Source organism: Diadema setosum, chromosome 22 (assembly GCF_964275005.1).
Source record: "Diadema setosum chromosome 22, eeDiaSeto1, whole genome shotgun sequence".
In the NCBI taxonomy this organism is placed as follows: domain Eukaryota; kingdom Metazoa; phylum Echinodermata; class Echinoidea; order Diadematoida; family Diadematidae; genus Diadema; species Diadema setosum.
In genome coordinates, this window is record NC_092706.1 from 13,855,821 (window position 1) to 13,872,089 (window position 16,269).

The window sequence follows — 16,269 nt, forward strand, 5'->3', positions numbered from 1 at the left end:
TTACCAAATTGTGCAGGACATTGACGGCACATTTTGGTAACTTTATGCTCCTCCACAATCATCACAAAAACAAATTAAAACTGTATCGCCACCCATAACCCAATATTATGAAAGTGCCATGGCAGCACAGGGACTCAATACATTAACATATCTATGCCAGAAAATGCCCCCCCCCCCCTTCACAAAATTACTAGCACTGAACTCTATAGTCCTGCCTGGAACAATTATTGATCACCTTAATTGAATTCTTATTTCTGGAATGCTAAATCTCCTACCAATGCATTTGACCTACACTTACTTTCAACTTTGGGACCCTACCCCCTAAGAATGATCCTCACCAAGTTTTATTGTCTGAAATCCGCCCAGTGGTTCTGAAGAAGATGAAAATGTGTTTTTCCCCTTGCAGCCCCCCCCCCCCCTCCCCCGGTCTCCAAGGGGGATACCCTAGGTATTCCCATTAACAAATTATATTCTTCAGCTGTAAAGATATCCACGTACAACATAATCTTGCGTGTTAGCTTTTTGGCCTGGAGCACAAATTTCTACCTATATTTCCCATGGGGGCCATACGCCCAACAGGAACAACCTTACTACCCAACCTCCTAAGGATGATCCCCACCAAGTTTGATTGAAATTCGCTCACTGGTTCTGAAGAAGAAGATGAAAATGCGTTTTCCCCCCTTGGCCCCACCCCTCAAACTTTCACCCCCATTTATGGGCCCAAGGGGGCCCCAGAAAACGAAAAGCGATCGCAATGTGAGCTAAAAAAAAGTGTCTTGCCTGTCTTTACTGCAGGACCATATTACCCTAACTCCTTGACCGTATCAACTCTCAAGCCCATCCATGGAATTTTAGTTCAGTCACCAAAATGTGCAGATTATCAAAAATGTGCAGGCAAATCCACTTTTAACTGCACATTTTGGTAACAGTTGATCCCGTCAGGTATAGGTGCAATATCGGCACATTTTGGTAACAAATTTCTTTTACCAAAAATGTGAGTTACCAAAATGTGCCGTAACACAGTTACGTCAAATTTTGGTAAATTGCACATTTTGATAATTTACCAAAATATGCAATTTACAAAAATGTGCCGTAACATGCTGTCCGAAAGGTGTGAATGTCATATGTTTTTTAGTGTTTTGAATTGACAAAACATAGGATCGGAGAGAGATGTGTATTGGCAGGGTTCGCGATCAAACGCATGGCTCGTTTTTGTAGAGGTAGTATATTGAGTTTGTTTGGGTTGAACCTAAATTTCCCCACACAGTGTTACATAGGCGCGGCGCTAGGGTGCAATTAACTCGCCAAAAGCTTATGACCTCGAAGCCTCAGTTGCAAAAAGTAGACAGCTTGTGTGCGTAAAACCGCTGGGGAAGTGTTGCAGGACACTCGCAATATCTCACCTCAAAGCCATCAAATGATTAAATCTATACAGCAAACTGAAGAAGAAACTATTCTCTAACTCGTAATGTTAGTTATTTGGGGTTTTATTGAGGATAAACGTGTGAAAATATGTCGAAACTTAGCTTCCAAAACAGAAAATTTGGTCTCAAAACAAGTGTTATTTTCTCACATTTTCCTTCATTGCACAAAAATGAAACTTCGGTATATGACTTATGGTAGTATATCCATGCTGCTCTCCAAATATCTTTTCTGTATCATTTGGCGCACAGCTATGTCTGGAAAAAATCGAGATCACTGTCACTTGTGACCCACGTAAAATCCATGGCGTAAGGAATACGCAGTCCGATGTATTGGTTTTTGTGCTGCTTGAAACAGTTGAAGCACAAAGCAGGGTTCCTCTCTTGCCCACTCACCACCCTGCTGACCGAAAATCGACCTCTGTCGCATTGCGCCGAGCCTGACACCGCTGATTGGCTAAGCGTGCACTCACCAGTAGAAAACGCATGCGCAGGAGGATGATCTAGTTGTGCATGTCCAGTATCTTCTCTTAAAGTTGGTTGTCTTTTTGCTCTTATTTTTACCTAACTACTAATTGCACAAACACGAGACTTCGCAGGTAGTGAGTCTGGTGTATACAGACTAGTAATATGTTGATCAAATGCATATTCATGCAGGCGCAGACTTGTGTCGGGAAAAAATCGTAACCCTTTCCCACAGTCGACTCAAGCAGAAAAATACACATATCTCGAAAGATACATCAGCGTTTTCGCCCAAAAATCATATGAAGGATGATATATTCATATTTGATATATGTGTGAAGTTTCAAGGGATTTGGTGGTAAAATAAGGGAGATACGAGGAGGTGAACTTTCGAGATTTTTTGTCCTTCCCTCCGCACAGCGCTTCGATGACCGTTAAGAATTCAAAAGCTTTGGCCTCTTATCAGTGAGTTAATTGCACCGTAGCACCGGGGCTGTATACAGTATTACTAGGACATTGAACAGAATAATCAAGGACTTCTCAGAGGGTTTTTTTTTTCAGACGGTATAGAATTCCAGTGCCTCTAGAAACCGAGGTATGGAAATTGTGTGTGATCATTCCACAATAGATTTGCATCAATTATAAGACCAATAAATATTATGTATCATCAGCGAAAGTATAAAACTAAAAAGCGAGGATGAATTTACTATATTGTTGATATAAACTATCTAAACTCTGTCTGCACGGAGGTGTTAAAGTATAAAATCATCACCGTGTTGTGTCTGATAGTATAGCCAAATACATCGAGAAAGCCATCGCACTATTGGATGATAACATGTGTCTGACTCGATAAACACCTTTAATAAGATTGCAGGTGTCAGGCCGTGTTTACGAGACATTCGTTACAAACCAAACACAATCAACCGGAAGCAATTTTACGCCCTATTAACGTCTTCACGATCGTTTAAGGTGGGCAATTAACTCAATCCTCCTGTTTAAGTCCAAAGTTTGGAATGCCGTAATCTTACGTAAGCCTTTGATATCGTAACAAATTGAACTCTAAACTGCATAATATCTTTTAGAAGGTGAAGTCAATTACGACTGGTTACCAGATATTACTTTGTGAAAGCTGGGTAAACAAAAGCTGGAAGACAATCGTTCAATAGTTGGAGAAGTTTCCTTATTACGCGGACTTTGGCCTGCTCATAATTCAGGCAGTTGATTTGTTACGTTTCACCAAAATTTGACCCCGGGAATATATTTCTGTGAAGAGTTCCCCTTTCTCATATTTGTCTGTGCTATTTCCTAATCCTTTTTTATTCTCTCTCTCTCTCTCTCGACTTGATACTCGATAAATGTCAAAGACAATGACCAGCGCGCAGAGCATTCGAAATAGGTTTCGAAACTAGTTTCCTCCGGGGAAAAGGGGGGGGGGGGGGTCCAACGGTTCCTAAAAAAGCGTAATTTCGAACGTCCTAAATCCTTCTTGCAAACATAATGACGGAAGCACAAATTAAAGAAAAGCTCTGCCGCATGTTCAGGTTGACTTGAATAAAGAAAATAAAGTCACATATCAAAACATTGAAAGCCTAATTAACTCTGAAAAAAAGTTAAGACTATGTTGCAACTGTCTCAATTTCAGATGATATTACAGATTCCTGGTGTCAGTCACAATTCAAATACAGTATGAACCATTATGTATGTGCTATTTAAATCAAAATATTATTCAGGGATGGCTTTGCTATAGAGCAGTGATGATGGCTTTTAGTATTATATATATATATATATATATATATATATATATATATATATATATGTATATATATATACACACATAGTTAATTATTATACACGAATACATCTATATGTTGTCATAGGCAATATGAGATATCAACATTAACATTAGTGTTCGGCAGTCGATATTGTTGTCAACAGCTGAAGCATGATTAGAATCTCGCTGTTAATGTGGATACTAACACATAGGTGAAACCAAATGAAAACTAATAAGTGTTCTAAAGAAGTTTGCTACCCTGTATGAATGCTTACCTTGACCACCCGTAATCTCTTCCTGACGCATATTGCGATCGGAATAACGAGAAAGACCAGGGATAGAAATGCCAAAGATGGCAGCCATGATTTACCTGAGAAGCCGGCAAGACAGAAACGAGACATTTTATTTGTTTACATGTTGACTATGCTTTGAGTAGTGTGAGGCAACTTTGATAAGCGTTAATCATGGCACTTCACCGTGGCCCCCAGCAGCAGGAAATAAAAGAAATCTAATTGCAAGTGTTTTTAATGGCACATGATCCTTGTCTCCAACTTCCTAGAAATCATCATTTATGCAGATATTAAAGACTTTTAGAGTATCTTTCCCCCTCTCAATTTAAAGAAACACATTTAACCGACAAAGGGCAGCTCCATTCAAAGATCATGAATATATGTCTTTTTCTCTCCAGATTTAGCTACTTTCCTTTCCAATTACCTCTTTTGTCAGTTACCTTACATTCTACAGACTTTTTTTTCAGTCATTTGAAAAATATATAAGCGTTTTGTAAGCTAATACTTTTGAGATGGCCTAAAAGCCTAAAAGGGTTTAAACAAGGAGGTAAGAGTTGGTTTAAACTACCAACTATGTCCAATCGTAATAGAACTCTATCCGTGATTCCATTCCTGTCACGTGTATTATGTTAGCCCTTGACTAGAAACTGATACAATGTATGTCATTACAAAAAGGTGACTGAACTCAAGTACCAAAATGCGATGACATTTGCAAGTTCAATCTAAACCGTCGTTCTTTGTTTCGTTTTCTCGCATTTACATGAATGTTTGACGAATAGTTCTTCTGTGCTTTTATTTCGAATGAGAAAGTAAATAATGACAAATCACAAACCTCGTTGATTGCTATGAACATCGTCATTCTTGTCTGTCCTAAGTGACACAGCGTTGCTGTCCGTGGTTGGAAAGTCCGTTACATGTTTGGGTGGGGCAGACGAAATCACCTGACTGGTTGACGACTGTCTTGGGGTGGATGCGACTGGCAAGTGACATATTTGCCAGGTAGTGTTGAAAACACTTATATTGATGCACATTTTTGTATAACCAAAGTTATTGGCATGCATCCTACCCTTATTCATCATTATCATTGTCATATTCGTATTATTGCATGGGAGGCAACGTGGGCATTTTCCCTCGCTCTGCGAAAACAGGTTGTTGAACAAATTTCCCCCCGCCTCGGCGAGGCGATTAAAACACATGTGATTAAGCTTTGTCACTGGATGCTTTTATTTTGACCTTTGTCATCAATAACTAAACTAAGCAGATTGAGAGGAAATCAGTCACATGACGAATTGGCTTCCAAGGATGCTTTTCCCTTCAAGATTGTGAAGTCTTAGAAAGAAATCGAAGAAAATAAACTTCGTCTATGGTGAGATTTTTGTGATGAAAATCACATGAAGACGTGACGAGACGTTTATTGCCAATATTCCACTTACATTTTACGTTGCCCTTTATCGACATTACTAAGATTTAAAGGGGCATTCCAGACGATTTTTATAATATCACATGATGTAGTACATAAATCGACGGCTCCATATATAGACTTGCGGAATTTATTGTGGTCCTTGAGCACAGAGATCAATATTCTAAAGAATCTTAAACAAATTACACTGAATAGTGTTGATGACATAGGAGCCTCACATATTATTTCAGAAATGTAGCAGTGTGGTTCCATTACAATACCGCTTGCTTAACAAGTTCACCGGCTCTGAGTGAAATCTATGCATACCTTCTTCTTTTGTTTTGCTTCTTTAGCCCAAAGTCATGCATTCTTATGGTGAGGCTGCCATGTCATCATCCTTGTTCATTGCAATTTATTTTAAATTTTGAAAACATTCTTATTCCTCATTCAAATCACTAAAGATTCTGAAACTCTGTACTCAGCATCAATAGTTGTTCAAGTTTAAAAGTCAAGTTTTAAAGATCACAAAATGTGACACAAATGATGCATGTATATGGGTCAGAATTTTGAACGATGTACAATTTAGCCAAAACAAGGCAAAATTTAAAAAGTAGGAAATTCTCCAAATTATTCATCTTACCTGAAAGAGTATAACTCAAGCTTTAATATGAACCCAATTATACTAGGATTTTCCCACAGGAACAAGTTTTTATTCACCGCTGAAGTTCACCATGTCCAGAGCAGCGAACGTCCGTGAGGAATAGTACTGCACATACACTTGAAATAAGTTTGCAAAGATCTGATTCAGTTCAAAATCCTAACGAAATATCTTTAGGGACACGTGTACGTGTACGTGTACGTGCTTGTACTCTTAACTTGTACGTAATGGTAGACAACTGATGATTTAACTAAATTCGTCGTTTCTGTTGAAATATTGCTCTTCCGCTAAACACTTTCTCCACTTTACGCGCATTTTACAGAAACTCAATATTTTGACCTCTTATTTCGCTATCCCATACTTTAATCCTCACTCCCAAATAATAACATACCTTTTTAAGATGTATCTGACCTAGGCAGTCTCTATAACCCAACAAACATAGCATATTTTGCGTCACGGAGGTTCGCATGCAGCTCACGGACGTTCGGAACAAACAAGATGCAGCTCTCTTGAGTTGGAAACGCATTCTACTCACAACAAACAGCAATTTCATGTCGAGAACAAACTCCTCTGCAAAATCCTGAATAGATATTACCAATTCTCAATTATATAAGCTTGTTTATTTTCTCATACTGAGGTATCAAAGAAAACAATTTTCCCATCTCTCGTAAATGAATGTACAAACGTACGTGTAATCTCAGTGACGTAGTCCATCCTTGAGAACGAATATATTTATCAAAATTTCGTTATCATTAAGTAAAGATTCAGGTCCTAAATTTGTTATCTTAAGTCTACTATGCAAAATTTTGCTTATAACGAACATGGTCACAGCTAAAATTATGACAAAGAATTAACATAAAAAGACAACAGAAATGTGCTCCATTATAGAAATACGAAGTTTAGCTGGGGAGGGCAAACGAACACGTTGGGAAGAAATCCCTCTATGTTTGCTCCTTGTGTTACACACTGTTACCGAGGAGAATTTGTATTATTATATTAGTCTGAAATGATAATAGATTCGATACTGCGATGTTTCGTCATAACAAGACACAATATAAGTCCATATAACTTGGATGAATGTTTGTGACTTCGATATCATACAATATGGTTTGGTATAACAAACATTTTGTAGCGCGTCATTTCGAAGGCTCGTTATTCATACAGTTTGTCAATACGAAACTTGATAGAGTTCGTATAATTATGAAGCTTTTTTATTCGGTAAATGATAGGAATCTCCGAAGGTTAATCGAAAGGTTTATTAATTGGAACATGAAAAATCATGTTCGCTTATCCAAATGTGGAGAAACAAGTTAACAACTAAAATCCTCCAAATTTCAAAACCTCATGGTAACCTTTTTCACCTAAACGAATATCAGGCCCTCTCCACTTTTACAAGAACGGACCTAAAAATAATGATCTTTGATATTTATTTTTCGGACTAACAAACTTTCGGAATGAGAAAATTTTTAATAACAAACCTCCTTAATTAATTAAAAACTTTTTTTTTCATTTTCGGAATAACAAACCTTTGGACATCGGAGGAACGAATCTTAGGAAGAGCGAACGTATCAAAGTGCAACCTTAAACCTATTCTTAATCATTACTTTGTTTAACATGTGTTTTCAAAGTAAGCACAAAAGCACAAACAATTGACGATCTCTCTGTCTCTTAAATGTAAAATGAAAAAAAAATCTTGGAAAAATTACAAATGAATATTGCTTTCCATTGATGAGTATAAATTGATGAGTTCGCTTGTGACGGCATTTCGATGAATGAAAAACATAAACAAACAAACAAAAACTTCTCCAGAGGAATTTGGTATAACGGGAGTGCACTGGCAATTCTTTTCTCTGTGTGTTGGAGCTCGATCCCTTCTCTGTTTCTCAGTCATTTTCATTCAACTGCTTCCACGTCCTTTTGAAACTTTTCCGTTTCTTATTCAACACAATGCTCATTACAGACTTCTTCCGTCATTATCCTGAATGCGATTGCGTAGCACTTTTCGGATTTGTTTTGGTTTGTTTTGTTTTGTTTTTGTTTTCCGTTTGGTCGCAGCATGTTCAGGCTATTGAGGGAATGAGATAAAAATCGTCATGAAGAGAAAAATAAGAATGAATTAAGGCATTTAATATCATGACAATTACAGCGAACGTCCGTTATGGAGACCAAAAACTGGATGTGTTCTGTTTGAGACGGCAGCTACCATACTCAAAAGATAAACACTTAGAGCACCTGTCACTAAAAAGTGGCACTGATCCTCTTTCTCCTACTATGTAATCCACTGACTTATTCAACCAACGAACATCCGTGAAAAAAACGTTTTCCGTTTGTTATTACAGGTAAATTGAGTGCTGAACGCTATTCACTTTCGGGTATGAGCGGCTCGGTGATTTGGTAATATTTTCAACTAACATTAATCTTATGTGCAGTGATATATTTGTAATTGTCAGAAATTTCCTTTCTCGGACAGAACGTCCGTGAGCATGGTGAGCGAAACTTTCAGAACCTGTAACAGTACAAATTGTCTCCAGAACCTCATTAGAAAGAAATTTAAACGCACGGAAATTAAAGATTACGCAAAATTCCATTTTCCAATAACTTTGTGTTAAGTGTTTAGCTGTTTTTTGTATAATTAGAGAGAAAACAAGCGTAAAATTGTGAGTAAATTTTCAATTGCTTGTTCATCACATAACGCCTTAAAAAGTCTGAAACTACTGCTCTAAACTCATTTCCTACTTTGTAAAACTTTATTTGTCGCTATTCGAGCCAAAAGTTTTAAAGAATACAGGACACTTTCGGGTTATCCCTATCGGAGGGATAGCATACGTCACGGACGTTCTCTGGAATTATCACGGACGTTCGTTCTACTACAAGGGTCATGTTCCAGGACGGATAACTAATCGGCAGAGAGTACCTAGCCTTCCTAACTCTTTCAAAAATTTGAAAATGTATTGTCAATGCAAATTATAAGAAATTTGACATCCTTACAACATATGTATTGCTCAAAGGGGGATCAGGAGGTGAATTTTCAGAGAAAATATTAATTATTTGCTTGGTTTTTGGTGAATTGCATGGTCCAAAAACTGCGGACGAACCTCAGTCCGCTCCAAAAATGACATGCAGCTCCTCGGCTAGAGAGCCAAAGGTAAAATGCACCTTCGCCATCAAAGCAAGATGGTGTCCCAATCGAAAACGTTTTAATCATCACGGACGTTCTTTTTTTCTTGGAGGTTCGTCTAAAAATATCATTTCGGTTCCTCTTTGACAAAGGATGGACAGAAACTCAAAACAAACATATTATTGTGTTGCTAGATCTTAGTTGATTACGACTCAGAACAATATCGCCAATAACGTTTCATGGGCTACGATCTTTATTAGAAAATAGCGGAGGCACGTCCGTGACGAAAACTGAGTATAATTTTGCATTAAAAAATATTACGTCCCATGTACAGCCAGCAGACGTACAATTTTTGCAGGATATGTTCATTAGGTGGAACACCAAATTTTCGTATACGTTACATTTGGGACAACAATGTAGAATTTGCAGCAGTGATAGAAATAAAAGAATCACGGACGTTCGTCTGTTTAGGACCTTGATATTTCAATTGTTCTCTGTGATTTTATACGTGCTCATAAAGTTCTTATAATTTTGTGGTACATACCAATGATATGTCAGATCCAGAACATGGTCAGATATTAGATGCCACGTACCATTAAAAATGCACATCATTAGTTTGAAAAACAAAAATTATTGTCAAAATAGCGTTTTTACCGTATTTTTACGCTTTAAGTCCATGTCAAATGAAAAATACCTGGCAAAAGTCAACCAAACCATATATTTCCTGAAAGGAAATTTACCAATCTTTGAGATGACATGAAAAAAATCTGGTTTCTTAGATCATCCTGGCGTGTTCTAAGGGAAAGAATGTCGTAAGGTACGAAAATTGGCAATTGTACATCGTTCAAAATTCTCACCCATATATAATTTATATATATATGTATATACATACATACATATACATATACATATACATATATGGAGAGATATAGAGAAGGAGGGAGATACACCTATATATGCACACACATAATATAAGCATACGTGCACATGGATAAATAGATCCAGATAGAGAGAGTTTCAGATAGGGGGAGATACACCACGACATTTCAATTAGCCCGTTGTTGATTGAAATAAAAAGAAAAAAAAAAATAAAGTCAATGATTTCTGTACTTGATTGTGTAACCCTGAAATGAAATCATTTAACAAAAATGAGCCTCAATAAAATTCGTTGACTGTTTACTAATCCTCAAAAGCTGTGCTGTCGTCTACCAGCAGAAAAATAAACGGTCGCTATTCTCATTTTGGTATTTAACATACATGCATGTGACAATTATAATAATAGTGGGCCAAGTTTACCGATGCAAGTTGGAAATGGCGAGGAAAACGAACCGTCACTACCACAGGTCGACGTGTTGCTGCCCGAAAGATAAAACCCGACGTTGCACGAAAATTCGCACTGGGCATCGATGTCGATTCGGCTTCTGGCAAGGCAATTACCGGTTTGGACAACGAGGTGGTCTGTTATCCATGAGGGGTTGACTAGGCAAGAGTCCACTGAATATGAAACCAAATAAAGGTAGACTGATATAGATGCAGAATTGTTTTGATACATGATACAATGATTAATGAAGAACATTTTACAACCAATGCAATGACTTGAAAGACACCAAATTTGTGCTTTCAAATACGAAACAAAAACAGAGAATCGTTACACTTAAACAATAGCATTTATTACTCTGTAAGTTGTACTGACCAACTAAGGTTGTGTCGGGTGGATTTGATCCCATTTCTTTTTTTTTTCTGTATACTTTTTGAGAATAGAACTTTACCCATGCAGACAAAAAGTCCAATGTATTATATATTTTTATAGTACATGTATCTATTAAACTGTAGTGATGAGAAACCGGTGTCTACCTATGCAGGTTGGAAATGGAGGAGAAAATGTTCCGTCTCGACCGCACGTCGAAACGGCGCTGCCTGAAAGGCGGTAACCGACGTCGCAAGAGAATTTACATCCGATATCGACTTCAACCCGTTGACCGGCTGCGCAGTTGCCCTTACTCACAATGAGGTGCTCCGTCATCGACGACGTACTCACAACGCAGGAATCAGCTGAATTGAAGGGCGAGTCAGTCAGCATATAAAACATGCTTGTCATACGGAAAGTATAGCCATAAAGAACTTAATCCTCTCAATTTTTTTTTTAATTCACGGTTCAATATTCCACATTTTATACAATTTTACATTCCTATTGATTACGAGAGAGAAGTAAAACACAAATTAGTCAACTTGAGATGGAAATAAACAATTTGATATATGAAGTAATACTAGGTGTTGCAAAAAAATTTCCCACTTTTGATCCTTAATAGTTCAAAAACTATATATCAAATAACACTGAAATTTATATGAGCGATAGCTAAATAGTTTACAATTTTGTTGAAGGTAATTTAAAAATGATAGCATGAATCAGTTTTATTAAATTCAAGGTTTCAGATTTTGCTGTGTTTTCAATCCTCTGTACGAAATTTTAATTTTGCACGGGGGTCAATTGGTGTGTATGGCAGTGTGTCGTTAACACCCTGACAATGGTCCTGAACAATGGCCAGGATTGGAATGCTCTATCACATTGTCATGAGAAATTCCACTCTCACAGCTAGTCTTTATTCATCCTGAAATGTAGTGCACGCAAGCACATGAAAACATGTGCTCATTCTTTTCATGTGCATGTATTTTACCCTTTACTATGAATTCAGACTAGCAGTGCCCAGGTAATCCATCATTAATAAAGCCTTCATGTGCCTTGGAGCAAGAGTCCAGAAGCCTTGTCAGCAGAGCCCTGAAACGTTGGTATTCGTGGTATTCATATCTATTAATCAGGGTCATTGTAATCACACACTCACACACACATCATTGGTTCTCGTGTAAAGTTCAATTTTGTACAGAGTTCAAATTTGACCAAAATCTAGCACTTAACTTTAAAATTAATCAGGAATTTAACGAAACTAAATCATGCTCTCAAATTCAAACCACTTCCAACTAAATTGTACACTATTCAGCTATTACTCATATCAATGACTGTGTTATCTGATGTATATTTTTCGAACTATTAAGGATCAAAAGTGAAAAATGTTTTTGTAACACCTAGGATGAATGCGTAATATGAGGAACCTACTGAAAAGCAGAAGCTTGGAGAATGTAGGCTTCATAGTCATGATTTTAGAGTTTAGTATGATATGTTGATAGATTGGGTCGACACTTTGAAATGTAGGAAATAGAACATCCAACACTGAGACAGGGGGGGGGGGGTCGAGGTGGCGGGAGGATCAATGCCCGCGGATGCATAGAACACACTCATTCATTCTAAAGACTAATGGGGTGTCCTTTCTTAGGTTTCTTTATCTCAGCATCTTGTAGATATGCCTAATATGTTTATGAACATAATGCTTTTGTCAATACCTTACACAGTAAACAAGGCTAGAATTTCATCCAAGACAATCTTTGCCAACGTTCGGGTTAGTATGAGCTGATAAATCATCATGAATATCATCGTCTCACTACATTGTAATATTGTCGTTCTGAACAGAGCAACTAAACCAACACTACGTCATCGTAAAAAAAGAAAAAAAAAGTTCGAGAATCCATGATAAATCATTCCTGTACATAACACAAACTGGCAATTTTTACCTTGGCATGATGGCACGTTGGGCCTAAAACTTCCATTGTTACAGCACTTGACTCGTGCATTGCCTACCAACTGGAATCCCGGCGTTCTACACGAAAACGAGCACGTCTGGTCACAGCTTATGCTATCGCCCGGCGCACAGGAGCTCAACAAAGGGTAGGGAAAGGTGGGGATGGTGCACGGAATATCTATGTATGGCAAATAAGAAAGGACGCTTGAGCTATTCGGAAGGCGGTATCGGATGATATGGAGGGCGACGAGAAACATTTCCTTGACTGCAGGAGTTAAGCTCCCCAAATGTCGTGATACAATGGGGCGTTATGATAAGCTATTCTTTAAAGGGGACATCCAGTCAAAAAAAAAAAATAAGTTAGTCCGATAAAATAGAGTAAAATCTTACGAGAAAATTCGACTGAAATCGGATGAAAAATAAGGAAGTTATGAAATTTTGAAGTTTTGCTAATTTCTGCAAAACAGCTGTTGTACAGTGGATATGGATATGCAAATGAATGAGCTGACCATGTCATAACCTCCCAATTTTCCACTTATCGCGTACAAGAAATGAAGGAAATTCAATGTTTCTATCATTGAAGTCTGACACATGATGTTATTCCTGGTTGAATAAGTGTTTTGTTGTATCTCATTTATCATTCTATACAATCAAAATGCGTTATTGTTGCTTTCCTTATGACCACAAATCTCTATGTAAAATTAGTTCTATAATTTTTTATACTGATGGAAAATGAAGATTATCGGAAAGGGTACATACCTGCGAGAATTCCTAGTGACGTCAAATAATCTATCATAGCCAGGCGCAAAGCGTCGTAAGTTGTGCTGACATGGTAATAATGATTGACAAGTAGTTTCTTCTGGGTCTCAACGTCAGTCGCTACTCCATCGTAAATCCACAGTTGGCCCAGGCTATTCACTCTGCCCTTCACCAAGAATTTGATTTGGCGGCAACATATATCAGCCTATCTCGGAGAAGAAGTGGAAAATAAGTTAATCAGAACCCTCAAAAACGTAGATGAACAAAGAAGAAACTGTTCCATTAAATGTAATGCGATGAACCTAATTTATAAAGCTACTGCTTACGACCCAATTAACTTCACAATGTCTATCCTTGTTCTTTTATAGTTTTCGTGTAATTGGACAAAAAAAGAATGATATGAGTCACTGTTGCAGCATGTGCTGTTGACACCTTTCAAAAAGAATTAAATCAAAAAAGACAAAAATTGACCTTACAAGAGAAGATCTACTCACGGTTGCTTTGTGTGGATTCAGGACAAATTTCCCTTCGAAATGGGATATCGCGTCTGTGTCAGGAATAGATAAGATAATAATTTCGGAGGTGTTTCGTCATTATTTCTCGCCTCTCTATAAGAAACATTTTCGGTCTGTAAATAGGATACATCATAAATGATTAAAATGTGGATCAAAATAGGTTGTTTAAAAAAATTCCTTTCATTACCAAATCGTGGATGTTACAGATATTCATTCATCAACATGAAACACATTTGCCGATTTCACTTCCTTCTCTGTTTTCTTCTCACTGTTATCGTCGCCTCTTGATCAAGAATCCATTAAGTACTTTCTGCTCCTCAAATTAATTAAGTTACAGTTCACTGGAGGAATCAGCAAAAGAAGGTACAGGGATGCATTACAGACTTTACTGTTGTCCGACTCTTGGAAGCGTACAAAACAAAAACTTACAAATAAATAGAAACATTGCCACAGATTTAAGATCAGATGTAAAACTGCCATGAGCATTGATATCAGAGGTAAGAATGCCAGCGGTAAATTCATTTTTTTTTCGAATTATTGTCATTATTAAATTTCCATGAATTTTAACCAATTATTTTTTTTATTTATTGCATAACTTGTTTGCCGCTTATATTGCCACCTATATGCTAACATTAAAAAATTTTTCCTGACATTTTTCCTTTCAGTATTTTCATCGGTTCTACGGTAGCATGGAAACAGAACGTGCAATTGGGTACCATAATCAAATACCAAGAACGAATGGAATACAAGATACACTCTTTCAGAGAGTAATCACAACGGTTGAACAAACCTATCCGAACAACCGCCTAGACAACTAATTATATTATGTAATATATTAATATGATGCAAGGAGAATCATACCTGGGTCTGTCATGTATTTTACAGGTCCTGCACCGTTTAGAGTCCTCAAACAACCTGTAGGTTGTAAGATGCATGAAATAGTCACTTTCCGTATTTCTCGAACAACTATATCATTTTTTTCACATGCTCTTTAAGCACATCAGCGTAGGCAGAGAATACTAAAATCTCTATGGATTTTGCTCAGGACAGCTATGTTCCCAGGTATGTAAGCGTTTCTGGATTGTGATATTTTACAAAGGTTAGTGTTCTTGTCTATAGGTTTGCGTGCGTGAATAACTTGTATGTATGTGCCGAATCAGGTAATATGTTGATAACATACTTTTTTTTTTTGGTCAGAATAAAGCAGGTTGAACACAACAACAACAACTAAAAGTAAATACTGGGTAGCATATTTATAATATTAACTGCAATTGTTTTTATTCGTACCACATAACTTTAATTGTTATGTTCATATAAGTTTGCACATATTTTAAAAAGAATCAGTCTTTACTACTTTTTTACAGTATCTAAAAATTTTAGATACTCGTGGTGCATTATGTATGATGCACTGTAAAATTATACCTCATATTATAAATCCTCGTTTCTTATTGGTCAAAGGTGCAGTCACAAGTACTTGCTTTACTTCCCTGCAATCAGCTAGCGGTTTTGGCGATGCGCGCGTTTCATATTTGTGCGTTGCAAAATTACATTTGATTTAACTTCTCTGAACGGTAGCACGACAGCTTCATTTCAATGCCTTGATTTAGATGTCTTAGATTAATGGGATCGTATAGTTTTGGTTGAGACCTAATTTCAGATTTCTAGCATTTTTTTTTGTGTGTGAGATAATGAGAAACCTCTTCTGAAATATGAAAGAGCATGTAATTATAAAAGGATTTTAACGTTTATTTCATGAAAATTGGTTTTGAAATGGCTGAGATATCCAAAAAAGAGCGATTCTAATAAAGTGTGGGACCCACACTATATTACGATCGCTGTGTTTTACTTTGTTTTTGGATGTTTCAGTCATTCCAAACCCAATTTTCATTAAATAAACTTTAAATTCTTCTTTAAATGGTATGCTCTGTCATGTCTGTACTATATCATATAAGTGTTTTCTTGGTATCTCACAAAAAGTTAAAAGCCCAATTTTCATCTCCACCAATACTGTATTCCATCCCTTCAAGTGAGATGCGTTATGTAAAACAAATATCGACTTCTTCTTTTCGAGTCACTGCTAAAACTATTTACCCTCGGTGATGATAACGTTTGTCAACAGTGATATGCCCTAACGATACGTCTCGGGGCAAGGAACTAAGAAATCACCTCTGGGTAAACAGTTTTAACCGTGCCTTTCGCAGCAGTCGATATTTGTTTCCTATTCTGTAAATCCAACGCACACAG

The 16,269-nt window shown here is 37.1% G+C and overlaps 1 protein-coding gene across 1 annotated transcript in view; it reads right to left on the bottom strand.

Annotated features, from left to right (window-relative positions):
* Nucleotides 1-14,914, bottom strand: part of LOC140245310 (uncharacterized) — a 32,320-nt gene extending 17,406 nt beyond the window's left edge. Inside the window, exons 1-8 of the mRNA XM_072324894.1 lie at nt 14,887-14,914; nt 14,005-14,057; nt 13,511-13,715; nt 12,744-12,929; nt 10,974-11,171; nt 10,416-10,613; nt 4,777-4,920; nt 3,930-4,024 (exon numbers count right to left, since the gene is read on the bottom strand). Of these exons, the coding sequence (XP_072180995.1) occupies nt 3,930-4,024; nt 4,777-4,920; nt 10,416-10,613; nt 10,974-11,171; nt 12,744-12,929; nt 13,511-13,715; nt 14,005-14,057; nt 14,887-14,899 (1,092 nt within the window). The 5' untranslated portion in view covers nt 14,900-14,914. The remainder of the gene's footprint in view (nt 1-3,929; nt 4,025-4,776; nt 4,921-10,415; nt 10,614-10,973; nt 11,172-12,743; nt 12,930-13,510; nt 13,716-14,004; nt 14,058-14,886) is intronic.
* Between the last annotated feature and the right edge of the window lie 1,355 nt (nt 14,915-16,269).